This window comes from Leptosomus discolor, chromosome 7 (genome assembly GCF_034619465.1).
Source record: "Leptosomus discolor isolate bLepDis1 chromosome 7, bLepDis1.hap2, whole genome shotgun sequence".
Lineage (NCBI taxonomy): Eukaryota > Metazoa > Chordata > Aves > Leptosomiformes > Leptosomidae > Leptosomus > Leptosomus discolor.
In genome coordinates, this window is record NC_141397.1 from 10187681 (window position 1) to 10215678 (window position 27998).

The following is a 27998-nucleotide window of genomic DNA, read 5'->3' on the forward strand; positions in this document are numbered from 1 at the left end:
TGAATGCTGCAGTTGTCGCTTTAATTCTCAAAAACATACCAAGAAAGGAAAGTCATGGAAGCTCAACAGTAAGGCAGCAGGAAACTTGCCCAAACACTTCAAGCTATAGCCAGTAACTCTGTTTTTGTGTACTGTTGTCCCCTATACATACTCCCTTCCCCCATCGCCAGTGGATCAAAATTAAAACATCCTCATGACAGAAAATATAACATACTTAATTCAAGGAAATTTTAGATCTCGTTGCAAAACTACTGAAAGTGCATCTCAAACAGGAAAAGAATTGTTCCCCAATGAAGTTTTTTTTAAAATGTCATATGAATGTGGACGTGGCAACTGTAAAGAAAAACTTCCATCAACTACATTTAAGGTACAGGCAAGAAGGCAAATTCCTCATCATCTGGTCAACTCATTCTGTTGGAAAGAAGAAAGTAAAGCAGATTTTGTGCATCTTCATTTTCTGCTTCCATTGCAGCCCACTCGTTACCTATGCAAATATTTCAAAATTCAACTTAAACAGAAAAAAAAATCATATGTGAATCCTTAAATAACATTTTAGAATTCTCTAAAGAAGGTTATGGACATTACAATTCTGCCACAGCTAAGCACGCAGGTCTCACGTTTAGAATAAACTGTATACGTAGGGAAGAGGTTAGAACAGCACAGACTGAAGGTACCTTCCCTCAAATACATTCCCAACTGAAGCTTTCCCAAGCTCACCCTTGGAGTTTGGTTTGGTGGTTTGTGGTTTTTGGTTTGGTGGTTGTTTTGGTTTGGGGTTTTTTGTTCCCCCACAAGATGCAGCTGCCAGTAATACAGTTCTGGTACAGCAGGAACTCAACATTTCATTCAGTCTTTCTCTCTTGATGCTAAAAGCTCTTTACGGGTGAAAAGGATAAAGCTATTGCCCTATCACATTTTGACAAACTGTCTTTAAGTGGTTAGTTTCGTTAACAGGAAAGGAGGAGATGTTTTTATAAAGTGATATAAAACACAGCCAAAAAGCTATTTTAAAGCATTTGTGTCCAACCGCAAAAAGATCAGCGTTTTTAAACTGTAGCACTGTTTCTCCCAACAGAGAACAGATGCCTATGGTCAGAGATACAGGTTCTGTGAATACACTTGCCAAGTTGACTTTGTTTTAAATCCACCTCAAAATGGAACGTTTCAAATCATGAAAGGGTCTAAAAGCTGCACATAAACATTATTTAAATGTTAGACACACACTAAGTTTTATTAAGCATTACACTAGAACTACTTTGGTATAAAAAAATACTTTATTTTAAAGCTATGAAAGTTATAAAAATATGTAGTTAACTTTCTACTCACAGAATGTTTGCTATTTTAACATTAGTGATTTGTTTCTCCTAACGAATCTGAATTTTATTCGAAAGGTTTACAAGACATTATTACTATAATTTAAAAAACCCAGCATTACAGGGAGCTGTACTAATTGTGATGTTTTATCAGTATTCATTTAACCTCTAGGTTTTTAATGAAGGCAGCAAAAACAACTATTTTCTGATGATACAGAATTTCTTATTTCTTGAAGCGTTTCTGTGGTTGACCACTTCTTCATTAGTTACCTGCAGCATGGCACCTTCCTGCCAAAGAAAAAAAAAGTGTATCTGAAGATGTTTATCACATATGTCTAAACCAAATTACCAATAGGGGAACTTCAGCCATTTAAAAAAAAAAAAGTATAAGCAGTTCACTGGTGTGTCTAACACAAAAAGAACAGGACTTCTGTTAGCTGAGCCCACGTTCTTCAGTGAGTAGCCTTTTGAAGGCAACAGAACTTTGAAATTAGGGCATTTTTTTGGTTGCTTTTTTGTGGGTTTTGTTGATTTTTATTTAAAAACCAAATCTAGTAGAGTATGCCACCCTTACTCCAAGTAACTCATCACGTGATGAATTTTCATGAATTTGAGGTGCAAACATCCGATGCAGTGAGAGTAAGGCTGACTGAATTTGGCACTAAGGTTTACTAGCTGCAAGAACTATAAAAAATGGTGGAAACCTCAACATTCTAGCCAAATTCCAATTTACATCATGACATTATACACTCATGAAATACCACCTGCAGTTGCATTTGAAGTTTTCACTTCCCCTCCTAAAGAACTGCTTATGCAGTTGTTAAAAGAATGGACGACACACTCCGTCACAGAGGCAGATGTATTCTGTGGTGCAATTTTTTTCCTTACACGTAAACAGTCTACAGTTACTTGGGAACCTTCAGGATGAAACGCGTTATATAAAATAGATTACAGTAGACAAGACACATAACAACATGGTTCATTGTCAACAGCACAGAACTACCTTCATTGCATTACCTTGCAACCACCATAATGCATAGACTCCCAAGAAAAAATAAAATGTTGCAGGATGCAAAAAAAAAGTTGTACGATTTAATTAACTTGTGACCTACCATTTTAACTACCAACACCAGGGATGGAACCCTTGCAAAGCTTTACTAATGGACACTTGCAGGTCTCATTTGTTCAACTGTAGCAGTGTACAGTGGCAGCAGTCTATGCTTGTCCAGGGTTCATATCATAGCTAGATTCCAGTAGGAAAAAAATATGTTAAGTAGCTGAAATTAACAAAAATTTGTTTGTAAAAAATTTAGTAATACAAGAAAACAGGATTCACAAATTTTTCAATTGGTAATTGTTAACTCAATTCATTGCTATGTTAAACTACATAACGATAATCACTATACTGAAAGAATACTGTCATACAATATTAGTTTCTTGGTTTTGGAACATTAAGAAAGGAAAAGTAAATAAGATCTTACCTAAAGAAGTTTAACTGAAGCTTAGAACTATTTTGCTCTACACCCTCAGCCTTCGTTGGCATCCTTATAAACTACCGTAGTTAAAGCTTTGCAGAAATACAGCGCAGCTTTTTAAGACTGGCTGAACTTAGTGACGTTTTCAAGAGTTCTCTTGTACTAGACCTGTGTCCCTGGATGAGTACCTCGCTGGGGATATTTCCTTTCCTTGCCATTGAAGAAGCAGCATCTAAAAGATCTAAAAAGGTGTTTCTCCTTGCAGAGATACCCCTTAAGTTATCTAGATATTTTAAACCTGATCATTTACAGACAACATACTTTTTTCTGACCAGCATTTAATTTTACATGTACAACAATAGCTTTATTATTTGTGGGACCTTATACTACCCACTCCTTGCCTTATTTTACAATGTTAAAAAAAAAATCTAAAATTACACAATATTTCCTTTAGAATTATTTTATTAAATCATAAATGTACAACAGCTTCTTAACTCTACACACGCACTTAAATTTTTAAAAGGAAAACGTTATGTCTTATTACACCATGATCCTGGCTAATAGCTTTTCAAAACTTTGAGAAAAATCTTAAAAAAGGTTTCACATGTCACCTGAAACTTACAAATTTAACATTATCAAAGGAATGCTTCTACACTTACAAAGACCACTAGAAAGAAACAACAATTAAAAAGCTAAGAAACTGTCTCAAAGGCATTTTTACAATCCTTCCTCCACAGTAAGGTAATGTTATTAAATAATCCAAATCCATTCACAAAATGGCTCTCTGCATCTGCTCTGGTGTCTTCTGCCATATCACTGCATATTTATGCATGACTGAGATAAGTGTTTCCTTAACATTGTTATTTCGATAACCTGAAGCTGTTCTGTTACCTCTGGGCTCTCATCCTCTCCTATTTATACAGTGAAGCCTGTTTCAACAGAAGTAAAGAGTAAAAAAATAGGTTATGAAATTATTCATCTAACCATTTTTTAAAGGAAAGATAATATGAACCTAAATAGCTTTTAACTCCTGCAGCTACTCTCAAGAATCACTGCAATTTTAACATTTAGAAACATACTTACCCATGGCATGCTTGCAGAAACTCAGTAACGGCTCCTCCCTCCATATCCACCACTCCCTCCACTACCCCCTGGACCATAGTTTCCTGCAATCACACAAAAAGAAGAAAGCAAAGTTACATCAGTACACTGTGTGAATCTAGGAATGCTTCTGATTCTGTATGAAGATTAACACCCTCTTTACTTCCAGAGATGGCACATGCAACAAACATTTTAACATTTCACTGTCTTCCTCTAAATAACCTCCAAGAACCACAAGAATTACATGCTGAATCTTAGATTCAACAATTCCACATGTAATTTGATGTACTGTACTGTCTTGAGCCTGTGAGGGCTGACTTTATTTGCATGCTAATCCTTTTACAAGAAAGGGCTTCGTGTTTCACGTTCCCTTCCACAGGCTTTACACGCCATATTAATTAACATTTAGACAACAAAAAGCAGAAAGGATCAGAAAAAAGTGACACTACAGGAAAAGAGGGGAAAAAAAGAAATCCCAGCAAGTTCAGTGGACATTAACTAGACTCTCTACAAGACAGCAAAGAATATGAAACTTGGCTAAATCTTTACAGGCTGGAAATCTTGTCACTCATGCTTTAAAATACAGTAATAAGCCTGAAGATGACACATGGTAGCCAAGTTGCAGAAAGAACATGGGCACCGCAGTCCATCTATTGCAGAACTTATCCAGTTTTGCCAGATCAATCATAGACTGGTTTGGGTTGGAAGGGACCTCCAAGACCATCTGGTTCCATCCCCTCTGCCATGGGCAGAGACACCTTCCACCAGACCAGGTTGCTCCCAGCCCCATCCAGCCTGGCCTTGAACACTGCCAGGGAGGGGGCAGCCACAGCTTCTCTGGGCAGCCTGTGCCAGTGCCTCACCACCCTCACAAGAAGGAATTCCTTCCTTCTATCTAAGCTTAATCTACCTTCTAGTTCAAAACATTACCCCTTGTCCTATCTTCCCTCCCAGCTCCCCAAAAGACTAAAGCCCACCCACTCTGGCTCCAAGGCGGGTCAGGACATATACAATACCTCCACCATATGGTCCCCCCATGTTCCTGCTGCCACCAAAATTCCCACTCTTCATTGGACCATAATTTGAAGGTTGTTGGTTGTAGTTTCCAAAATCATTATAGTTTCCACTTCCGTAATTGCCTGAATTATCAATACAAAAGTTGAGAAATACCTAGATGAGCTTGGATACAGATGGCACTCACAAAGTTATCTCATTAGAATTGTAAATAAACACAAAATCACAGAGGTATTCCAGCAGCATAGGCAACGAACTGCTTTTTCATACTATTTCATACTATTTGAAAAACAAGATTTTCCTCAGACAACGTTTACACCCCCACCCCCCACCAATCTCAAATGACTTGCACTAATTTACAAGGGAAACACTTGGCCATTTCAAACCAGTAGGTTACCTCCTCCATAGTTGTCATAACCTCCTCCATAGCCCCCACCCTGGTTGCCATATCCAGGTCCTCCTCCACCGTATCCCCCTCTTCCTCCTCCGTAACCAGGACTGCCACCAAAGTTGCCACCTATGACAACACAATACTTTTAAATAAACTTTTCAGTGTAGAAGGCAACCAAATGCTACAGAATCAGAGTGTATTTTTCTGCTTAGAAGTCTACAAGTGGAAGGAAAGGGCAGGAGTTTTGTAAAGAAATGTCTATAAACACAATTTTTAAAGGCACATACTAACTCCCACCCTAACTGAACTGTGGCCAAAACCCACCAGTCAGACTGCCTAAGAGCCTCAATTAAAAGGCTTAATTAAAATCTTGGTTTTTTTCAGGAAATTTAAGAAAACTGCTACTCTAAAGAAAAGGGCACGGTTGTCCAAGAAATAACCATACAATTTGCCACATAAAGGTTTAACGTAAGCCAGCCACCACGTGTGCTTCTTAAAGCCAACAAAATGGCTTTGGCAATCAATATGAATTTATACAAACAGTAACTGAATGAAAAATGTTTCTGAATGAGAGGATAACAACTGCCACCACCATCACAAAAGTAAACTAACCTCCAGGTCCACCACCATATCCGTTATACCCATCACCAAATCCACGGCCACTTCCATATCCATCTGTCAGAGGAAAAAAAAACAACAAAGTATTTCAATTCATCTGCAGCAAACTAACTGAATTCTCAAACTCCTATGACTTTAAGGACTAAACCCCAGAGACTATTGATTAAGCACAAGTACGCTTCAATTTAGAAAAAGAAATGTGAAAGAACACATCCAATCACTGCTCTACATCTTTTATTTTCTTGCATTTATAAGGTACCCTGTTTTAGTTTTGGACGTAGCCCTTCCACTGTAAAGGTCACCCAAGTGCTGCATAGAATTACAGAGGAGAAATCTCTGAACTCCTTAACAAAATGAAGTTTAGGTTAATATTGGGTTTTAATAATATCCTTTTAAAAAGAAGAAAATAATTTCTTTTCACTGAATATCCACATAACCAATCTGTGTCCTACAGAAGAGGTTTGCAAGTTCTTTTTCACAAAAATCCTGTAACTGTTACAGCTGCATTTAAATTAAATTAAACAACAGTAGCTTATAGAACTACCCAGAAGCAGAAGACAGTATAAATAAGGAGGGGGAAAAAAAAAAAAAGCTACAAACATGCCTGTCTTACCGGCTCCCCCTCTGAAATTGCTGCCAGGTCCTGGACCAAAGTTGCCACCACCTCCACGCGCATCACCAAAACCAAAGTTCCCTGTAACAGTTTAACATTTATAAGCCGTGAGATCATGGAAAGCAAACACAAAAATCAACCATTAACTGTTACTTGTACATACCTCCTCTCCCACTCCTCGAATTCTGAACTTCCTGCATTTCCTGTCTAGAGAGAGCTTTCCTTACTTCTGCGTTATGGCCATTGATGGTGTGATACTTCTGCACTGTAACCACATCAAACAAAATACCATCAGCATTTAAATACTGATCTGGCAACAAATACCAGACTTCCAAAAATGAAGTCATTCCCAAACTAACACATACATCCATATAATTTAAAAACCACCAAATATCACATGATTTTTAAGCAAAGAAGGCAGTACTTACTTAAAATACAGGTTCCCACACAATTCAGCAAAACTATAATGTAGCAAATATTCATGCACATACCCGATCCCATTATCTCTTTAGTTTAAGTGTAGCTTTACACAATTGCCATGATTTAAGCTTAGCTTTACACAATTACCAGGACTGCAAGGATTAATACTAGCAAATGAAGACTGAAATGAAGCTTACTTACATACAATTTTATCCACAGGATCATGGTCATCAAATGTAACAAATCCAAACCCTCTCTTTTTACCAGACTGTCTGTCAGTAATGATTTCAATAGTGTCGATTTTTCCATATTCCTCAAAGTAGTCACGAAGGTGGTGCTCTTCAGTGTCCTCTTTAATACCACCAACAAATAGTTTTTTCACAGTTACATGAGCACCAGGTTTTCCAGATTCCTGTTAAAAGAACCCTTTAAATTACCACAAAGAAAAACAATTCCACAAAGCACTCTTTTGCCAGGATTTCAAGAATGGAATACTGATAAACTAAGATTTTTCAAGCAGTGAGGTAGCCCTGTTATCAAGCATGGCCCTGCAACCTTGCTTGAGGGGCCTTCTGGGGGGGAAGTAACGAGGTAGTTTGGAGGCTTCTCCTCCCCCTCTTTGGCAGTTTCTCCTTCGCCCCCCTTTAAGTCAAAGCCTCAAAAGCATAACTTAAACTAGAGCATGATTTTTATAATTGGACCAAAGGAGTGGCAGCTTCCTCTGCCCATTTCCCCAACAGCAGTGAAACTCCCTTTCCACTCATACCAACAGCAAAGGTCCTTCAACCTCAGCAAACCCACAGCTACGCATTTCAACCCCTATTTAAAGTATAAAAACAACTCCTCACATTCATGGATTATTTCTAAACTTTGAGCACGATATCCAAGCTGCTGCACTAGGGAAGAATGCCTTATTCCTAAGCCTTAGCAACAGCTTTGTGTGTATGAACAGCACGCATGTATACCGCTTTAACTACCTTTTTCCAAATGCTAACCAACCCTGCATTCTGCAGGGAATGGAAAGAAAACTGGGAGAGCTAACAGGGGTACCAGTGGTTACCTTTCCATTTCCCTTGGCATCTGGGACAGCTCATTCAATTCCAATTCACCAGTTCAAACACCTGGGTCCAACTTTAAACTGGTAAACCCTTCCAGAGCTCCCACAACATGGTAAACAGAAGTCACCTAGAATCTGCACTTGCTTCTCAAATACCGCTGTGCCACAGTAACCTGGCTGGAAAGTTTACAAGTGCACTACATTTCTATGCACACACCTAATTTGTACCCTGAAGTTAACAGCAAATATGTCTGGGGCTAAAACCAGAGTGGTCTTAAGTGGATTTTTTACATCACCACTGGAAAACAGAAGAGTTCCTACTACACTGTCTATTTTTACTCACTTCAGTTATAGACGTTTTAGAAATACCCAAAGAGATCTTGGAATAGAGTCAGGAAAGATTGACAAGAGTTTATTAATTTGAGGTTTAGTAACAGTAACCATTCCAGGGAAGAGTCAGTTTGGAATTTGCATAATTACAGGTATTCAACATGTTTTCACTAACAATACTTTCAGACCCCAGTCGTGTCCCTTGCAGACATGAGACTACAACCAGAACAACAACTCACTATAGCATTACACATTTATGTAATAGTGTCATTATTTAACAGGCCAAAAGTGTGGGAAATACTGCCCCAACTACAGCCTTTTAACTAGAGAATTTAAACCCAGGTGATTTCAAACAAGAACAAAGCATAACTGTCAGACCAAAATAGAAATTCCTTTCTCAAAGCATAAAAAGTATCTGCTTTCAAAGCCATACTTACCTCTCTAGCCACAGCTCTCTTGGGCTCAACCACCCTTCCATCAATCGTGTGAGGTCTTGCAGCCATGGCTGCATCAACTTCAGCCATGGAGGAGAATGTTACAAAACCAAACCCCCTTGATCTTTTGCTTGCGGGATCCCTCATTACCTAAAAACAATAAGCATGTTTAAACCGTTTCTACCTGGCTCATGTCAGGCTTAACACTAACAGCATTTGGAGAAAACTTGTAAACTTAATTTACGTTTTCCTTGATTTGATTTCCAAACACAATTACAACAAAGTAGCAGGCTACAGTGATTAAGTACATGGATGGCACTGCTGGGCATCACAGATATTCAAAACACTGCTGCCCTCCAAGACTCTACCTGTAATTCAGAAATGCTACTGTATCAGTGACACGCTTATATCTGTTTTCTGAAAAAAACACAAATACATAACTTCTTTTAAGCTTTCTGAATACAACCAACTTTTAAATTTGTGTTATGAAATAGGTATTTACTGCTCCCAAAACACACTCAGTGGAGGAACTTCTGCAAGAGCCACCATCCCTGGAGGTATTTATAGATGACGTGCTTAGGGACAGTTTAGTGGTGGTCTTGGCGGTGTCAGGTTTACTCGATGACCTTAAGGGTCTTTTCCAACGTAAACAATTCTATGAAAACATCACACACAGACATCCTTCTCCAACTTTATTGAGGCTACTTACCTTATCAGCTTTCTGCCAAACCTTACCAATCACAGAGACGTAACAGTGCTCTATGTAAGCCCTCCCTAACGCCCTTCAGGCAACTGAAACCAGCAGTTAATCTGGGAGGTTTTACAGGAAGCAGATTGTGAATGCTCCCTAACTCTATCATCCATTTGCAACAAGAAGTCTGCTGTGCACAGCTTCAATGGACAGAATTCTGTACAAACTAACCAACTTTTAACTTAAGAAAATGTAATACTGCATCTTTACATTAAGCTATTCTGAAAACAAACTCCTCATTTTTACAATTTCTGAACATTCTATGCCATCATTGCACATTAGTATGCCAAACTTACCACACAGTCTGTAAGCTTTCCCCATTGCTCGTAGTAACTCCTCAAGCTTTCCTCTGTTGTTTCAAAGCTTAAGCCACCAATAAACAGTTTGCGGAACTGCTCCTTTTCCCTCTATCACAGAAAAGATTATATTAATATAATTAACAATACCTCCTCCACATCAGCATAATTAAGACACTAGGATTTTCTATGTAAAAAACTTTCAGTAAGACATGTTTTTCAAAATTAGGCTTGGCTCTTCTACATGTTCTACCACTGTTCAAGAAATTACACAATTTATGCAATTCTATGGCTCCACTTTTACAATACATATTTTAATAATGTGCTTCTTCCCATCTGTCTCTCCCAATACTAAGAACAAGGCATCACACTCAGAGACTTACAGAACAGTCCTCTCAAAGATCTTCAAGAGATGCTTTTTAAAGAAAATGAAAATAAAAAACCCAAAAGTTCTCATTACAGATAACATGAATTCATTCGTACTGTCTTGATTCTATTCCAGATGGCCTTTATTTTCAAAAGCCATTCTGGATCAAATTGTTGTACATCAATACTATCATGCTATTTACCAAAGGCATTAAAAATAAACGAAGATATGGCTAAAGATGCTCTAAAATGGGTCACCGGTATGTATTTTCTCATTAATTATTAAAACAAATGAAAGCCGGAGCATCGTAAAATTAATCTGGGATCCTGCACCATAGGAATTAGTGGTAAACCTACCCATTCTCACCAGCAGCAGTAACAAAACTAAGTGGATTCCCTTTAAACCAGAAATGTGAATAATACATATTCACATACGTATCCACTAATATTCAGCATGCTTTCAGTGAGACCTTGTTCTATCACCTTTCAGAGAAATTATCACTGGGCTTGTTCAGCAAAAATTTCTGCTGTGATAACAAGTACTTAATAATTAAAAAACCAAAGAGGAGCAATAAGGTATTACATTTACCATTTTGTATGGAGTATTATACCAAAGCAGGAAGGGCAACCTTCCAACCTCTACCACTTAAAAATACTTTTATACTAACTTTTTATACTAAGCAGGCATCATAATGGTCATTTTCTACACACAATAGCATCACCGGATCATACATTTTGCAATTTCCTATGTCAAACAGCAACAATAAAATAAAAAAATAAAAAAATCCACTGAAAACTAGTCCCCTTCCACAAAATTTAAGATTTCAAAATGTTGTCTGAGAGAGAACTCTCCTGCTAGGGACAAAAGAACTCAAATGCAGTGATTACTTCGGCTTTATACTGTTAACTAATGTTAAAAATCAAGAAAATCTGCCCAGGTGTTTGATTTCGTGTATTCTTTAGGGTGGTGGTTGATTTTTAAGCCACTCAAATACTGCACAGGTAGCTATAACTGACAAACAGATCACAACCAGTTATACATCGGACATTAAGATAAACATAAAAAGGAAATTAGACAACCAATGACAAACGATGAGGTTCAGAAAATTAAGCCAAAAACCCCAAAACAGTTCAGTGTACAAATGCTTTTAGAAGTATTAAGCCAATCTGCACGTAGACCAACATGTTCTCTAAGGTTGCCCAAGGCAGGCCTGGATCTAGATGCAAGGAACAGGAAGACAGTTAACTGCAGGTAGTACTGAATCAGTTTTTGTTCAAAATGCATCACCCAATTACCAGGTGGAGATACTGCAGTGTGACAAGGAAACTAAACATTAAAAAATAACATATAAATACACACACCCCCAAATAAATAGTGTATTTGAGAACAATCAGTTTAAATGTCTCAGTTTGAAACACTCGGTATGTTGGATGCAGTACTTTTTTCTTCTAAGGAGCACAGATGAAGCTAGTACTGTCTCGTCCTTGTACAGACAGGGAAAATTAGACACAAAAGTTTAAAAGGAGCAAACCCATGTTATGTCAAGTTTCCTTTCACCTCATTTCTTAAAGGGAATAAAGGAATGGATGCTGCATACCAGATTCACTTAGTAGGCAGATACGATTTTTCCAGTGTTATGTTTACCTTTGAAAACAGTTATAAATATATAAATAAAACTCAATGAAACACTAGAATCTGCAAGCTGTTAACAATTGCACTTACTTTTTAAAAGACAAATATATACCACACATTACTAAGAAACATTAAACAGACTAACACACGTCACAGAAGTACAAATTCTTAGAAACTGTAATCTACCACGTATCAAGTGTCACGCAGTGTATGTCCTACCCAGAACAACATCTTAGGCACCACACACGTCAGGACACAGCAATAACAAAATTCACTACTAGTTCTTCAATTAAAACCACTGTGTGAAAACACCATAAACATTTCCCACTAATATATGCACAGTTTCTGAACGTAGAGACACTATTTGTCTTTAATGTGTCAGTTTTAAGCAGCTCTGGTTAGACTACCATTAACCTCCCACCACAGTCCAGAGAGTTCTGACCACCTGAAGTTCATGCTGAAGCTGTAAAACGTATGATAAAAATCATTATCACTCCAGTCCTTCTCAGAATCTTGATAAAAATCTTCATTTGGTAAAAAGACCCCCCCACGCACAGATACAATCCACCCCTGCACCAAGGCGCACAATATAAAAGCTAACCCCCCCCCCCCCTTTCAAGATTTCCATAGTACACTTTGTGGCAGGAACAGCGCAAGAGGAAATCTTTATTAACTCTGTAGAAGTTCATTAGTACTTATTTTAAGCCTCCCTTCACAGGCTTAAAGCCAAACTTCAAAGGACTGGAAAATGCATAGCCTTCGCTGGAAAACTCCTATTAGAGCAAGGAAAAGTGTTTCACAGAGCAACAACTTGTGCACAAATACTCCAATCTGACCGCAGACTTCTGCGGGGTTAAGAACCCCGTTCACAAACACGGTTAACGGAGACGAGCGAGTGGGAGCTGAACTACTACGGCTAGGCCGGCCAAAAAATCAAAGCTGTCTACTGGTCCCGAGCTAGAAAGACACAAAGACACTGCTCCCCCCCACGGGGCGCCCCGTTAGCCCCTTGTACGTTGCAGGCCTTCACAATCCAGCAGCCTGGCTCTCCCCCTCCCCCCACCGGCGGCCTGACGGCATCAGGAGCGAGGCGGTTACCGTGCCGGCTCCGCCATGTGGCGGAGATCAGGAAAACAGGGGCCCCCGCAGCCAGAGGGGGAAAATGGCGCCCAGAAGCAGCCGTCGCCTCCAGGAACGGCGATGCGGCGGGAAGAACTTCTCGAAGCACCGACCCCAGATGGGGGGGTGGGGGGAGATAAAAAACACCCGGGTCCTAGGGCTAAACAGAAACCAAGTGCTGCAAACCGCTCCGAGCGTGCACCGCCACACACGGTACCAAGAAGCGCTTGCGAGCGTTCTTTTCCGCCCCCGCAGATACCAGATGACTACGGCTGCCTGCCCGCCTGCCTGGCAGCCCCTACTACCCCCCTGCCTTACTCGCTTTCTCGCCCTGCGAGTCATCCTCACAGCCTCAAGCACCAGCAAGTCCCGGCGCCGCCATTTTACCCCTCCCCCTCGCCACCGCCATTACTCGCAGCGCCACCCCGGCCGGCCAGCAGCTCGCAGGGCCGAGGCGACCCCCCGCACTGACGGACCTCCATAGTCGTGTGTCCCCCTCCTCCAGCGCCACCTTAACGGCAGCTCGGCTAACGGGTACGTCCGGTGATTCAAGCACTCGCCACCCCCCATGCGCGGCTACCGCAGCTTCCGCCTCCTCTCCCCGCCGCGCACCAGCCCCAACCGCCGCTTCCAGAACCTTCCACCCCGCTAACGCTTACCCTGCGGGAAGACATCCAACCGCCCCCCCCCCCCCCGCCGCGGCGCACCCAGACCTGCGCTGCCAGGGGCTCAAGCCCGCTCGTAACGCCCAGACCCGGAAAAAATTCACTCCCTACGCATAACCAAGCTTGCCACCCTCCTTAAAAGCAAACGGCATTTTCCCTTTTCACGTACCATATTCTTCATGGTTTACGTATTCCTGCTTGAAAGTACCGTACAATTAGTCAGTAATGGCTGCCTTAACTGTTACGTAATTTGAAATTCAGCTCCACGTAGTGCTAGCGCCCTCCTCCAGCCCAGGCTCGCTTCCGAGGTTTTAGTTTTTTAAAAAAAAAAAAAAAAAAAAACAACAACCAAAAGCTCGAATCGGGAGCTTAAATATCTCCGAAGGGGCAGCAGTTCTGTATAACGCCCCTACGTGTTTTTATCACGTAATAAAAAGTCATCAACTCCGCTAGTAATGGCTGTCTCCGAAATGAGCCGAAGGAGCCGTCGTCGTCGACCTTATCCACTTCGACAGACGCCGGAAAGAGCCGAAACGGGAATGAAAGCCCATTCGACTCGCTTCGGCAATTTCCGGAATTTGCCGAAGCAGACTACAATGGCGCTCGGAACCTGTTCGGCAATTTCCGGAGAAAAGAGACGCAGCAGCCATCCACTATCCAGCCCGTTCGGCAATTTCCGACAACGGAAGAGACTAGCAATAGGTCACCGAGCGAAGCCGAAACGCCCCGATCGCGACTAGCACCGTGTCTTTTTTTTTTTTTTTTTTCCTCCGGAAAATGCCGAACGGCCCCGAAGGCTCAAACCTCCAAGCGAGGGGTTATAATTAGCCAAAGGAGGCCTCGTATCGTGTGTCCCCCCCCCATTGCCACCTGTGGTGCTGGCACGGAGCGGGCGGGAGCAGAGCAAAGCGCACCCCCGAAATCTCCCCCCCCCGCTGTTGGCGGTCTGGCCCCTTCCCCCTCCGCCCGAGCAGGAGGAAGTGAGAACTACCCAGATTTTGGCGCCAGCGCTGACACACCGCGGGGGCCCGGGAGCCAGCGGAGGGAAGCGAACTTCGCCGCTGCCTCCTCCGCTCTACCCCGCACCGCCGACATCGGGTGCGCTGCCCGCTTCGGCACTTGGGTTTTCCTTCCTTCTTTCTTCCCCTCCCGCCCCCTTTTCTCTTCAGCGGCCCCGCACGCACCGCGACAAAGGGTGAGTGCTGCCGCCCCGCGCACCAGGGAAATGGCGCTGGAGCTGTTCCTTTCTTCCCGCCCCCTCCTTCCCCCCCCTCCCCCTCCCAGCTCCGGGGGAAAGCCAGCGCGGCTCCTCACCCAGAGCGAAGCCTCGCCAGGCGATTCCAACCCCTTTCCCCACTAGTGTTTTCGAGCCTCCGTCTCTCCCCCCTGCGCCCTCGCTAAGGACTAGGCCTCCCCGCCGCAACGCGGGAAATGGCCGCGCTCTGAACGGGCCCCCTCAGCCATGCCGCAACAAGCTTCAAACCCACCCCGCCGCGCCCTCCCCGCTCCCCGGGGCTCGCCAGAGCCGCCCTCCCGCACCGACTGAAGGCTTCGCTCCACGGCGGGAGGCATCCGCTCCGGCCCAACGCGCCCTCATGGCGGCAGCCATCATGGCGGCTGCAGTTACCGGTCGCCGCGGGCCCGTTCCCCCTCCCTGCCTCCCCGGCTCACCCAGTCGCTTTCTCTGTCGCCGCGAGGCATCTTCCTTCTTTTGGACGCCTGACGCGGTCCTGCGCTAGCCCCCCGTTGGAGAGACGTCTTGGCCCCCCTCCTGTGCTGGCGGCGACGACGGTAGGAGGTTGCAGCTCGCGCGTAGGCGGCGTCGTGCGCTCTGCCCCGTCAGCCGCCGGCGCGCAGTGCTCGGCCAGCCCAGCCCAGCCCAGCCCCGCCAGCCGCCGCGCCCGCCCTGCGCCGCGCCGCGCTGCCGCCCAACCGCTCCCCACCCCCTCCTTCCCTCCCTCCCTCCCTTCCCCCACCCCCCCGCCTCAACCCCCCTCAGATGTCGCTGTTGCCGCCGTTGCTCAGTGCGCGCAGGGCGAGAGCGAGGAGGAGACGGGAGACCCGACCGGCTGGGCACCATTGAAGTCTGTATCCTTCTCTCTCCCTCTTTCTCTCGCTCCAGCCGCCTCCTTCCCCGCCCCCCCCCCCTCCCCCGCTCCGACCCCCGCGACTCCCCTTCTCTCCGCGCCCCGCGGAGCGGGCCTCGCCTGCCGGGCCGCCGCCGCGGGGAGATGCGGGGCGCAGCACGCCCTCCTCCTCCCCCCCCCCCCCGCCCCGTCGCTGCCGCTTCCTTGGCGGCGGGGGGTAACGGGCGGAGCAGGGCTGCCGTGGGGCCGCGGCTCCGACGTTTGCACGGCACCTCCCGGCCCGGGAGGGAGGAAGGGCCTTGGAGCCGGCGGGCTTTGCCGTGGGGAAGGAGGGTTGCGCCGGGGGGCGGGGGCAGCGGCACCCGCGCGGCGGCGGCCAGGCTGGGAAGACAAAGCCAGCCCGCCACCGGCGACGGGCGGCCTCTGCGATGGGGCTGCCCCGCTCTGGGCGGCGGTGGCGTGTGCCGGGCACGGGGGGAGGGGGGTGGCGGAACGTGGCGGGGTGGGGGAGGTGGCGTGGAAGGGGCCCTGGCGGCGGGGGCGCGGCGCACAGGGCCCGCCAGGCGGTGGCGGCGGCTGTCCGGGGCGGGAACGGCGGGCCCCCTCCCCCGGCCCTCGCAGTGGGGCGGCGGGCCGGCCCCCGCGCCGCTCGGGGCAGTCCCGTTAGCTCGCCCGGGGCGTCCCCGCCGGCCTCACGTGCGCCCACCGCAGGCCCCAGGCGCAGCCTCCCCCAGCAGGCCTTCGCAGGGCTGCTTGTATTTTCTGCGGGAGGGGGGGGGGGTGGAGGGGGGGAGTGGCGCGGGGGTTTTGTTATTATTATTGTTTTTTCTTTCCCCTTTTCTCCTGCCTTTCAAACGGGGTCGAGACAAGCTCCTCTGCCCTGGGGCCCTAGCCCCTGCCCTTCTCCCACTTCACCTACCCCACCGCCTATGGGACTGCCAAAATCCACCTCCCGTGTCAGGGGAGAATTGGGCGGGATTGCTGGGTCCGGGAGGTTTTCTGGCCTTGAAGGACTTTCTCTTTTGCCTTGCCCAGGCGTACGGGGAATTCTAACAGTTCTATAGTTTGCAGTGGGGCGGGGACAATACATGCCTAAGGAGGTGGCCCGTATGAGAAATGACATGGAAAAGGGGTTGGATTGTGCTCAACATCGTTTGCGTAGGTTAAATATATAGTATAGCTTAGCTGAGTTAGGATTGCTCTAGGACCTTAACTCTTGCAAACTTGAGAATCAAAAGGCAACGTTATAGTTGCATTAAGATAAATATTTGCTGTTTATAAGCATTTACTACGGTGTAAGGGTATGGGTGACTCTTTATTACACCACAGATATGTAGCTGCTTCCCACCAGTTTTGCAGTTAATATGCGTAGGTATATCTTGATTAACTGCTAGAATCTGAATTCCTGTTCTATTGGGCTTAAGGAAATAAGCATCCCTGATGGTCCTCCCCCTTTTCCCTAGAAACATCTCTGTGCCTTAGAAGGCCTTGGGAAAAACCTTTTTTCAACCCTATATACCACTTCATCAGCATCGTTTATCCCGGCTAGCGTAATGGTGCATTACTGGGTTATGCCGGACAAAGTAGTAACCTACTTTTTGTTCTGGATTTAATCCACGTTAGAAATGTTCTATGCAGTGAATACATGGGGGTTGGAACAAGGACCATGCTTGTATTGGGATGCCTTTCTTTGAGTAATGTAAACTTCCTTTTAATTGTCATGCATTTTTCTAGTAAAAGCTCTGCAAGTCTGCAATAAAAATGGCCTCCAATAAAACTACATTGGTAAGTTCATGCACACCTAAAGTATATAAGGATTTAATCAACATATTTTTCTTCAAACTTATAACTTGGCATCTCCATTTAAAAGATACATCCACATCTCCCCTCCCCAGCATTATTCTGACCAAAATTTCAGATCCAGAAAGTAAGGCTACTAGAAAGGACATTGTCTTTGGCTTTAATATATCTGTCATTTCTAAAGAGACTTGTTGAGAAAAAAAAATAAATTAAAGGACTCTGCACTATTTCATCTGTCCTACAGTAGAAAACACTAAGGATTTTTTTAGCCTCCTTTCAGCACACCATGTAATTCATCATGTATGTAAAAAATAAAATCCAGATCATGTATTCATTTAATTTCTCCCAGTGTGTTTGGGGAAAACTAATTGCCTGAGAAAAGGCAGTCTTTACAGATGAAAAATAACGTTACTGGGAAATGATGTGGCGTAGTTAAGATGCCTTTTGAAATTATTTTTAACAAATAACAGTTTCTTTGAATTTCATAGGAGCAGAGATTATCAGATGTCAACCCCTCCTGGACCATTTTAATGATGCATTCATGGATCTCAAGTCCTGTAAAGCTTTGCTTGACATTAAAATATGGACTTCTAAGGGCAGTTGGTTGCTGATTACCGTTCAACTGATAATGATATATGGATTTATGAAAGACAGAACTGAAAAAGTATAGTGTGTGATGCATCTGAGGTTGAGGTGGGGAAGTGAGCAAAAATACATGTGTACAATCCAAAATGTGGATAGCAGAAGAACTGATTTTTAATGCACTCAAAAGGCCTGTTCTTAAATTTACTGAGATGATTACTGGTTGACCCAGATCGAGATATATTAAAAACTTGTATTAACTTCTGGCTTAGAAGTGCGGTGGAGTGCTTCCTTTATAGTGTATGATAACAAACTAATTTAAGAGAGATTTCACCAAGGTGAATGTCTGAACTTTCTGTTTGTAATTGATTGCCCACTTTTCCCTGATTGGAGAAGAGGAGGAGTTAGCCAGCCTGGGGAAGGGGTGCCTTGGGAAGAGGAAAGAATCTGTGAATGCAGTATTTTTAATCTTTTGATGTTGAGAATTTTGCTGCACAGGTCAGGAAAATCAGTTATGGTTCCCATGGGAACCGTAACTAATTCTGCTTCGTTATGTATTTGCATGCAAAACCCAAATGTATTAAGGGATAGCATGGCTCTGGAACTGTTAATTCCGATTTTGTTACCTCTTGTATGTTAAAACCCTTCACCACAGTGTCATGTCAGTGTTTTAATCTTGCCCCTCAAAGAAAGAGTGATTATCTGCAGATCTGCATCTGTCATATGTGACTTCTGAATGCAGAAAGGAAAATGATCGATAGATCAGCATTCAGTGGTCAGATGCTCAAGTTAGAGTTTACAACCCTAGAGCAGGGAGCTTCAGGGGACTAGTGGATGTTTACTACTGTTTAACTTCAGTCGGGTTCCACGTTCACTTCTGGGCTGAGGTCTACGTTGGCTTGTGTAATCTCAGAATGTACAGGGATTTAACAGATGTTCAGTATTTCTGCAGGCTCTGCAATCAAGTATGATTTTAATAGGTTGGAGAGCGGTGCTGATGCACACGAGACCTAATTAAATCTCTACTATTTAAAACAAAAAGCAACATCCTCTCAATTTTGTTATTTTTTTGCCGCACTTCAAGAAATACAGACCCCCCTGACATTCATTTTCTTCTGTGGAAGATTATACAGATACTTAACTCTTAGAAAGTAAAAAAAAAAAAAAAAAAAAAAAAATTGTTCCTTTGATACAGAAATCCAAAACATTTATCTTTAGAGTGACAAGAATTAGTGAAGCCGAAAAGAATACCAGGAAACAATCTTCCATTGAATCAAAGAATTTTAGTCCAACGGAGAATACAGATGGAGATGTTCCCTACTTGTAGCCTGCTTGCCTCATCACCAGTAATTATAATGTTATTACTATGGTATAGTGAGTCTATGTCTTTTTTTTCCCCCCCTCTGCTTCTTTTTTGTTTTCCCCATCTCTACCTGTTTCTCTTTTTCACACTTCCATTTCTTGAAAGAAGCTGCCTTCATAGAAGTGTTGGACGTCTTCATGTTTTTATTTTCTTTCAATTTCAGTCTCACATTCTTCTTCCTGTGGAGGCAAAAAAAGCCAGTGTGATTTAAGTTGATGCTTTTCAGACATGAATGCTGTGGTCAAAATACACCTGGGATATGCAGGCAGTTAAAATCTAATTGGGAGTACATGCTTTGTTTTAGATAATCTCTCTTCTATGCTTCCAAATCAAAACAAATGTCACATGAGATATATATACAGAAAATTGCTGTTTGAAAGAGAACTTGGAACTTTTCCTCCTTCGTTTGCACCTTCATTTATGGGTTGCTAACCAGAGTGAAACTGTTTTGGGAAGGGAGGGAAAAATTAATTATGAAAAGTAAGGGACACAAAGGCAGGGCTTTGGAAAGAAAGGATCGGCTTCAAAAGGTGACAGTTTTTCTTGTGTCTAATGTACATTTTTTTACCTTTCACCACATCAAGACAAAATTCTACAAAGTCCAAAAATTTTACAGTTGCAAAATTGCTTTGCAGTATTCTAAAACTAACCCACATTAATTCTAGAGAGGACTAGAGAGAGGCTGTCAAGGAAATAAGGGTGCTCTGTGATTTTTGCTTGTCTGTGCTATAGGAAGTGCATTAGTGAAGAATTAGTTCTGCCCACTTTGATTTAGGGTGCTGCATGACTTATGTTTTAGGAGCTTAATACTGCTCCCATTAGTTTATCACTGCCACTGTAACCATTTCCTTATAAAGTGCAGTCCAAAATGGCAAGCAAACTGCTTTTGGTCTGCTAGTCTTTGACAAATGTGATACAACAATATGATAGGCTTGTTCCAACCTTTTTTTGATTACAGACAAGGAAATTCTGAAATGTGTCCTTCTATTATTATTTAATTGTGCCTTATTAAACTGGGAATGCCTTGAGGATGATGTGGATGTAATATTTTAAGAAGTTAAAGAATATTTGAAGTATCAAATGTAAACTTAAAACACTTATAAAGTTTTTTAAGTTAGCAAAATTTCGTTTACGTGTTAAGTGCTGTACTTAAGTGTAGCTGTTTTAAATTTTTGCACCTTTGTGACATCTGTTTGAATGTAAGTTGCATCGGTGCGTGGCTAAGAATGAGAAGGGACTGCAGTAATGGAATGCTCCTAGCATGCATCCTGTTCAATAATTACGGGTTATTGTTGAGTATTTTGCTTATTGTAGCAATCCATCGTAAGCTTTGCTCCCATCAGCTTCTCTTTTTTTTTTTTGTAAACGGTAGTAACCACCGTTTTTTGAGTACCATCCCTTTTCTATTTTATGCATTTTCACAGTTCCCTTATTACTTTTCTTTACTTCTGCCTTATTCTGTTTCTTGCCCTCTGCCTTTTCATAGGCATAGGGTTAACTTTTAGAAGCTTCCTAAATTTTTGAGCATGTAGCACTGAGAATTAAATTTATAAGGGGAGTAGAGGCACCGAGTGTATGGACAAAAATATTTTACCTTTTTAAAAGCTGGTGTTATGTATGTCATTAAGCAACTGAAAAAATCAAAAACATTAACTTGTCTTGCTCAGGTTACCTGACCACATGCCCTAACGTAAAAGGAGTCTGAGCTTCTGGCTTTAGTGTGAATATAAGTATGTGATTCTTTGCTGTTTACTGAACAAAGTTGGATTTGGCCAGTGAAGTAACTGTGTAAAGCAAAAGAATGAATAATGTAATTCTGAATTTCTTTTGTAGCACAAAATGGGAAAGAAACAGAATGGCAAAGGTAAAAAAGTTGAAGAGGCAGAGCCTGAAGAATTTGTTGTGGAGAAAGTCCTGGACAGACGTGTTGTAAATGGAAAGGTGGAATACTACTTGAAGTGGAAAGGATTTACAGAGTAAGGCATTACCTATTATTTTTTTATGCTAAATACTAACCATTTATTTGAAATAACTGTGCAGAGAGGGGATTGGATGACTGGGATACATTTTAAAGAACCTCAAGGGAAAGACATCCATAAATGCATATTCAAGTGGGGCAGTCAAGTATGAAAATAAAATAGAAGATATGTAGCTTAGTGTTTGTGCTACACAAAAAGTTCAAAGACCTTTACCAAGTCCTTAGTGATTGTTCTTTTACCACTGTTCTTTGATTCAGCTTGTGTCAGTATCCATCAAGGTAAGCTAGACTGACTGTTGTTATATGTGTGGTGGAATGAATGTTACTTCTGAGTAAGAAGTTTTTCAGGGATTTAAACCATAGGCAGCTCCGAAGCGATGAACTTGAAGCAGGTAGTTTGCTTGTTCACTTTTCTGAACTGCTCTCAAATTAAATGAATTTGCATAAGGAATTCTGTGTCATTAGGCATACCTGAAAGGTATCTTTTGAGTCTCTTTCCCAGGACTTACGGAAGCACAAGAAAACCTTATGGTGGACTTAAAAAGTTGGTTGTTAAAGAAGGCACATAGTTGTGCCTCCTCCCTCCCTCCCTCCCGTGACACTGTGGCAGACTACTAGCTGAAAAAAGGTGATGCACGTAGCATTTGAACATCAGTAGCTCCATACGCAGCCATACTGTTGTTGCATACCTCCCAAAGTGATTGCATTGCAACGTTCTGCATTCGAGCACCTGAAATTTCTGTAGTGATAAGTGCATAAAAGCAAAACACAACACGTTTAGTATTTGAGGGTCTGATTTGAAGTTGTAAAGATACATTTTAGTAACTGAAAATAATTTGTAGTGCATCCTGCTCGTGCAGGAGTGCTATGGCAGTATTTGTGCATGAGGACTTCTGATGAGGTGCTTAGTTGTAGGGAGCGTTCGTGGACTTCTTGAAATTTCGGTTAACAAAATGCACTGGAACATTTGCAGCGCCCAGCTCTGCAACAACCTTTGTTCGCTCCTGTAGTCAACTGAAGGAGGAAGACAGTTCTAGGTACAGTTGTGCTCAGTGCTAAGAGACAACTTTTGAGAGTATTGCTTGTGTAGTGAAGCTTATACTGAAACGTAAACTGTTTGTAGTGAGTGTTGTGTATGTTCTGTTCTCCATAAGTCATATTGTGCAGTTTGTTTGCATCGTCAGTCTTCAGAGGAACCAGGGAAGGGAGTCAGTTTAATTGGACAGGTAGGTTTTGGTAGGGTGGGGATTGCTTGTTTTAACTCCTCTGATCCCACCCAGATCATAGGAGTTAATAGAGCTGCTTATTCGGTATCTCCAGTTCAAAACCATTGGTTTTCAACAGTAGCAGAGCATGCTCTTTCAGTCGTCAAATGCAGCACGTGAAAGTTACTAAAGGTGGCAAGATAAGCATCCTTAGATTTAAGAAACCTGCCTTGTATAATGAGAAAAAAATTAAATTGCTTTAAGGTGAGTCATGTGGCTAGTTTTACATTTTTCTTCTTTTCCTAGTTTTACATAAATGTGTGTATGTTTCAGTGCTGACAACACATGGGAACCTGAAGAAAACTTAGATTGTCCAGAGCTAATCGAAGCTTTTCTGAACTCTCAGAAAGCTGGTAAAGAAAAAACAGATGGTGCCAAAAGAAAATCTTTGTCAGATAGCGAGTCTGATGACAGTAAATCAAAGAAAAAGCGTGATTCTGTAAGTACACGTTCATGTGATAAGCTTTGGTTTTACTGCATCTTTTCCCTACCTCCTCATCCCCCAAAAAAATCTTCTTGTGACTTTGAGAGCAAACATGGGCTTAAAACTGTAAAAATCACACAGCATCTGGAACTGTGGTTTGAAAAGGGTAATCATCCATGATGGTTAATGAGACTATCCAAATGGTAAAGATCCAAAAGGGAAAAGATGATCGATGGACATGATGACTAAAATTTACTGCGTTGTACCATGATGCTTAATGAGTAATTGAAAGTAAGACTAGTTAAGAGTTATTTATGAATGATGTTAAGTGGTCGGTTTGTACTAGAGCAAAAGGTTCATGAATGGAACAAAGATGAAGTTCTGGTTTGGCTTTCATATTTTGTATACGATTTTGAACAGGTGAGCAGCAAGATAGCAAAATGCGAAGACCAGGCAGTTACTTAGATTCGGACCAGGGTATGGTGGTGGAGAGGGAGTAGAAAGAGTGACTGAAGAAAGCCTACCTTTTCTTAAAGGTCTGCATTTCTTCTGCATCAAAATGAGCGAAAACATGACAAATTTAGTGCCAGTAAGTGCAGAATAATGTACATATAATAATGTGTGTTCACAATTTGTCTGTGAACTTCAGGCTAGCGATTTGAAACAAAACTGGTTGGCAGTGTTGGTTTAGTGAAGACAGCTGTTGGATGTGTGGTTACTGTCAAAAAAGTTGGAAGGCATCAGAAGAGGTAGTTGATGAATAATACAAATAATATTTTTTGTTGCTGTGTAAAGTCAGTTGTGTGGCTTCATCTGGTACAGTAGTGGCCACTGGCTCAAAAAGGATGTTGTGAACCTAGAGGAACTAGTACAGGAGCTAGTCATGATACTCCTTACCACCAGTGTGATCTCTGAGCTGAGGTATTCCCCAAGGGTGCTGTTTCATGGTTGGCTTAAGCCAACTGAAGCCTGTTTTGCTGAAAAGGATGTGTTTTTTCCTACTTCCAGGAGGAAAAAAGCATTTTTGCTTTGCTATTCTTTTGCTTTTACTGGCCATGCTTGTTTGTTTATCTACTATAACGATTTTAGACCACTTGTTTCATCTGTTGAGTTTTGAGAAATAAATGCTGGAAACATTGAAGTAAAATCCTTGGTTATTACTCTACATCTAAATGACTTGGCCCAAAGATCAGTCATAAAAAAGTAAAATTGATATAATCTTCAGACAATAATATGTAGCTTTTATAATATATCTATGTACAAGACTGTGTGTATTTAGCAGTAATGCCAAAATATAATTTAATCCTAAACTAGATAACGATCTTTTGACTTACTCAATAGGTTGATAAACCAAGAGGGTTTGCAAGGGGTCTTGATCCTGAGCGGATAATTGGGGCTACGGATAGCAGTGGAGAGCTTATGTTCCTCATGAAATGGTAAGTCTTACATCCACAGTTCTTTTCTACATTAAGGGAGGGCAGGCAGTTGCACTTAGACTGATGAGACAACTTCATTTTGGGAGTCAGACAGAGAAGCTGGTAGTTCACTTATTAACCTTGTATTCATAGAAAAACAAGACTTCTATAATCAGTACTTAATCCCTCTTCCTTCAAAACCTAAAATAACTGTAGTTTCTATTGGTTCAGTTTTACAGCAGTAGAAATTTGAAAGGTAAATTCTGATAAAATATGGGAAAATTGGCATTTGTATGGAAAAGCTGGATCTCGGTACTGCTCTTGCTGAAGGAATGGCAGGCAAAAATCCAGCTTTACGTGTTTCAGTCAGCAAAAGCCAGCCACTGAATAGCCTCCTGTTTAACCAACCGCAGTGCCAGCTGTTCTGCGTGCAACCCAGTGGAATTGGAAGCAACTAGTGGAGGAAGCTGAGGTTGAGACGAAGCACAGACAATATGAAGGAGAGGTTTATCATTATGGGCTGCTAAGAGGGGAAAGTGATGGGGGGGAGTTTCTGTTGTTGGGAGGGTAGGTGGAGACCAGCTTCATTAGCTACAGCGTTGACAGAAGGACTTCTTGCCTTGTGAACACGTAGGATAAAATTAGTACTTTTTTCCAGTGTTGAGAATACAAGAGACTGAATTAACATTTGCTGAGGGTCTGATTTCTTAATGTGGTGGGATGAGAAGAATGGTAGCTTTCCACAGCCTTTGAGAAGGGCTTGATTTTCTGAATGGAGGCAAACTGAGTGGTCTCCAGAGAAATGATTTATCATCGGATGTGCCTAGACTGCTGAAGAAGATTCTGTCTCCTTTCTGCCTTTTCATATTCTCTATAAAATTTATGTGAAACTTAGAAGAGTTGCAAAATGTAGATTGTACTGTATTTCTGTAGTGATAACCAGCAAAAGCAAACACAAAGGAAATGTACAAAAAGAAGCTTCTTTTTGTTTAGTTCAGTTGCAGTTGATCAGTTTTTCATAATTTTCATTATTCATAACAGATAGGAATATGTATGCACAAAACTGACTTGTAAAAGCAGTGTACACTTTAAAATGGAATCTGAAGCATGTCAGACTAGAAAGTTTGTTTTATTACCGTGAGACAGCATCAGGAATAGCAGTATGAAATACAGCAAAATATATAAATATATTTTATATATATTGCGTAAATATAAGTTGGATCCAAGTACCATCTCTTAAGACTGATGCTGTTTTTAAGAGTCTCGCTTTGAAGTTTTCATTATGCTTTAAAAGGCAAATTTAGCAAAGCTTTACTTATTTCAGTACATACTGCGGTAGGTAGCTGTATAAATAGTTCCCTTTGAATAGCATTTTCCTTTCAAACAAAAAAGATTGGAAGGGAAGGAAGATGCAGCTCTGAAACCTTGACATTGGCGTGGAAGTTCTTAGTAGCTAGTGAAAGGTATACTGAAAACTGATTTCTAGCTGACATTCTTTTCAGAACTTAATGACCTGTCAGGAGCTGCTAAATTTACGGAATTAATGACTATACATTTTCTTAAATCCCACTTTCTTCTACACCAGGAAAGACTCTGATGAGGCAGATCTGGTGCTGGCCAAAGAAGCTAATGTGAAGTGTCCTCAGATCGTAATCGCTTTTTATGAAGAGCGACTAACTTGGCATTCATGCCCAGAAGATGAAGCACAATAATTGTTTGCATTGCTTTTTTATATATATGAATATTAAAACCCAAAATTTGATTTATTAGCAATGTGAGAAGCATACATTCTAACAAGAATCAAATTTGATATTTTTTTGAAGTAGTATGTTTTGCATCAACAGCAGGTAAATAAAAGCGTTCTGCAACTTGTTTCGTTTCTCACGAGAGAGCATTTCATACTACTACTTCCTCCATGTTAGGTAAAAGCTTTTATAAAACATTCATAAACTTCCATAGTTATTACAGAATCATAATGAATGTCTAAACAAACTCACAGATGTTTTGTAGTCTTCTATACTATTGATGTGCATGTATCTTCTTTACCCAAACCTAGCCCTTTAAACCTGTAGAATCATTCTTTTTAGTATTTGGGATCACTTGGTCTCAAGAAGACCAGGTGAAAATTAACTTTGTAGTAATTTGAATGTTATCAGACTGTATATTGTTTACTTCATTGTAAATACTGGTGAACAGTGGTCAATAAAATAGTTTTATATTCTTCCTTTATACTGATAGGCTGTGACTCTTTTGAAGCGGTATGATATTTCTGAACTTTTGATATGTTAAGCTCTCAATTCGTAATATATTTAAGTTGTTTTGGGGGGTAGATTGATTACTAATATTACCCCATTGCTACTCTGTAATCAACAATACCAGACAAATGCCAGGCTTCGATTCTTTGTATTTTTTTCAGTGAGCAATGCCTGAGGCATAGGGCTTTTTTTCAGTCAGGAAGGGCCTGTGAAATGAATGTGCTTTGGGTACTTGTTTAAGTCACAGAGAGCAGCCCTACTGCCCAGGTGTGGCGGCTGGTCAGAAGGCCAAGTTATACTTGCAGATAGACTAAGAAGTAATTGACATGGGTTGGCAGTATCAGCCTTTGCTTTAATTTCAGGTCTTAATACAAGTAACTAGCAGTGATTTGGATGGAATTATTCTTCACGCCTTTGCCTGAAGAATACTGACATAGCTCTGCCTTTAAAGTGGGATATTTTAATGAAGACACTTAAGTCGTATACTTTTTTTAAAAAAAGACTTTGTTTCTATTGAAGATTGAATTTTAAAATGAGGCCTATGATCAGCTGCTTGGAGAATGCCTTCAGAAGGGCAGAAGTAAGGGGTGAGGAACTCGGGAGGAGGGAAGTTGCCTTTTTCCATTCTTTCTCCAGTTGCCATTCCCCTTTTCACTTGCTGTCATCTACATACCTGTTTTATCTGTGTTTTGACTACCATGGTATAGTTTGCCTTGAGTTGTGCTGCTCCGTGTGTCAGTATGTCAATGGCCAAGCTTGTTTCAGAATTCCCCTTAATTTGGAGTTCTGACTAAAAAAAAAAGTAATATGCTACTGTCAGTGTCCTAGGTGAGACAGTTAAGGTTGCCCAACTATGTTTTCTTAGAAGGTTAAAAAAAGACAGGTATTCCTGGAAACCCTCATATGGTGTGCTGAGAGCAAATGAAGGAATTTAGTCTGTGCTCAATGTTTTTCTGATACTGTTTCACAAATCATTACTTATGACTATTTGTCCTCACATAGTTTCAAAATCCATTTACATTGTGACTCAAAGCATGTAATTATAAAACACTTAATTGCAGATAAACACTGCAGTGGCTAAACTGATGCTAAATTACCTTTTTGTGTGTAACTGCTTTGTCTTGTCAAAATTTTTTTATTCCTGGATTTGGGCAGAATTCAGTCGCCATCTGTTTGTGGCTCTAGGAGAAATCTGATGTCCCGGTTAGTGCGGGGGTTCTCTTGCACCAGGAA

The 27998-nt window shown here is 41.9% G+C and overlaps 2 protein-coding genes across 18 annotated transcripts; one reads left to right on the forward strand and one right to left on the reverse strand.

Moving 5' to 3' along the window:
- Positions 1 to 15415, reverse strand: HNRNPA2B1 (heterogeneous nuclear ribonucleoprotein A2/B1). Of its 9 annotated transcripts, none has more exons than XM_086468751.1 (13): positions 15268 to 15415; positions 9814 to 9924; positions 8770 to 8916; positions 7147 to 7357; positions 6689 to 6790; positions 6517 to 6606; positions 5907 to 5969; positions 5301 to 5420; positions 4906 to 5028; positions 3872 to 3954; positions 3680 to 3717; positions 2426 to 2556; positions 1 to 1601 (listed from the first exon to the last, which is right to left on the reverse strand). In XM_086468751.1, exons 1-10 carry the CDS (start codon positions 15295 to 15297, stop codon positions 3893 to 3895), a joined length of 1059 nt encoding a protein of 352 aa, XP_086324877.1. In that variant the 5' UTR covers positions 15298 to 15415; the 3' UTR covers positions 1 to 1601; positions 2426 to 2556; positions 3680 to 3717; positions 3872 to 3892. The 9 variants fall into 9 exon arrangements, with proteins under 9 accessions (XP_086324877.1, XP_086324875.1, XP_086324878.1 ...); XM_086468748.1 differs by having other exon boundaries at positions 1355 to 1601; positions 2795 to 3717; XM_086468749.1 differs by lacking the exon at positions 3680 to 3717.
- On the forward strand, positions 13433 to 27998 carry CBX3 (chromobox 3). Of its 9 annotated transcripts, XM_086468757.1 has the most exons (7): positions 16501 to 16841; positions 17418 to 17468; positions 17972 to 18040; positions 21262 to 21404; positions 22945 to 23110; positions 24437 to 24531; positions 26096 to 27998. In XM_086468757.1, exons 2-7 carry the CDS (start codon positions 17445 to 17447, stop codon positions 26220 to 26222), a joined length of 624 nt encoding a protein of 207 aa, XP_086324883.1. In that variant the 5' UTR covers positions 16501 to 16841; positions 17418 to 17444; the 3' UTR covers positions 26223 to 27998. The 9 variants fall into 9 exon arrangements, with proteins under 9 accessions (XP_086324888.1, XP_086324887.1, XP_086324884.1 ...); XM_086468758.1 differs by lacking the exons at positions 16501 to 16841; positions 17418 to 17468; positions 17972 to 18040 and adding exons at positions 15597 to 15680; positions 19284 to 19411; XM_086468756.1 differs by having other exon boundaries at positions 16501 to 17468.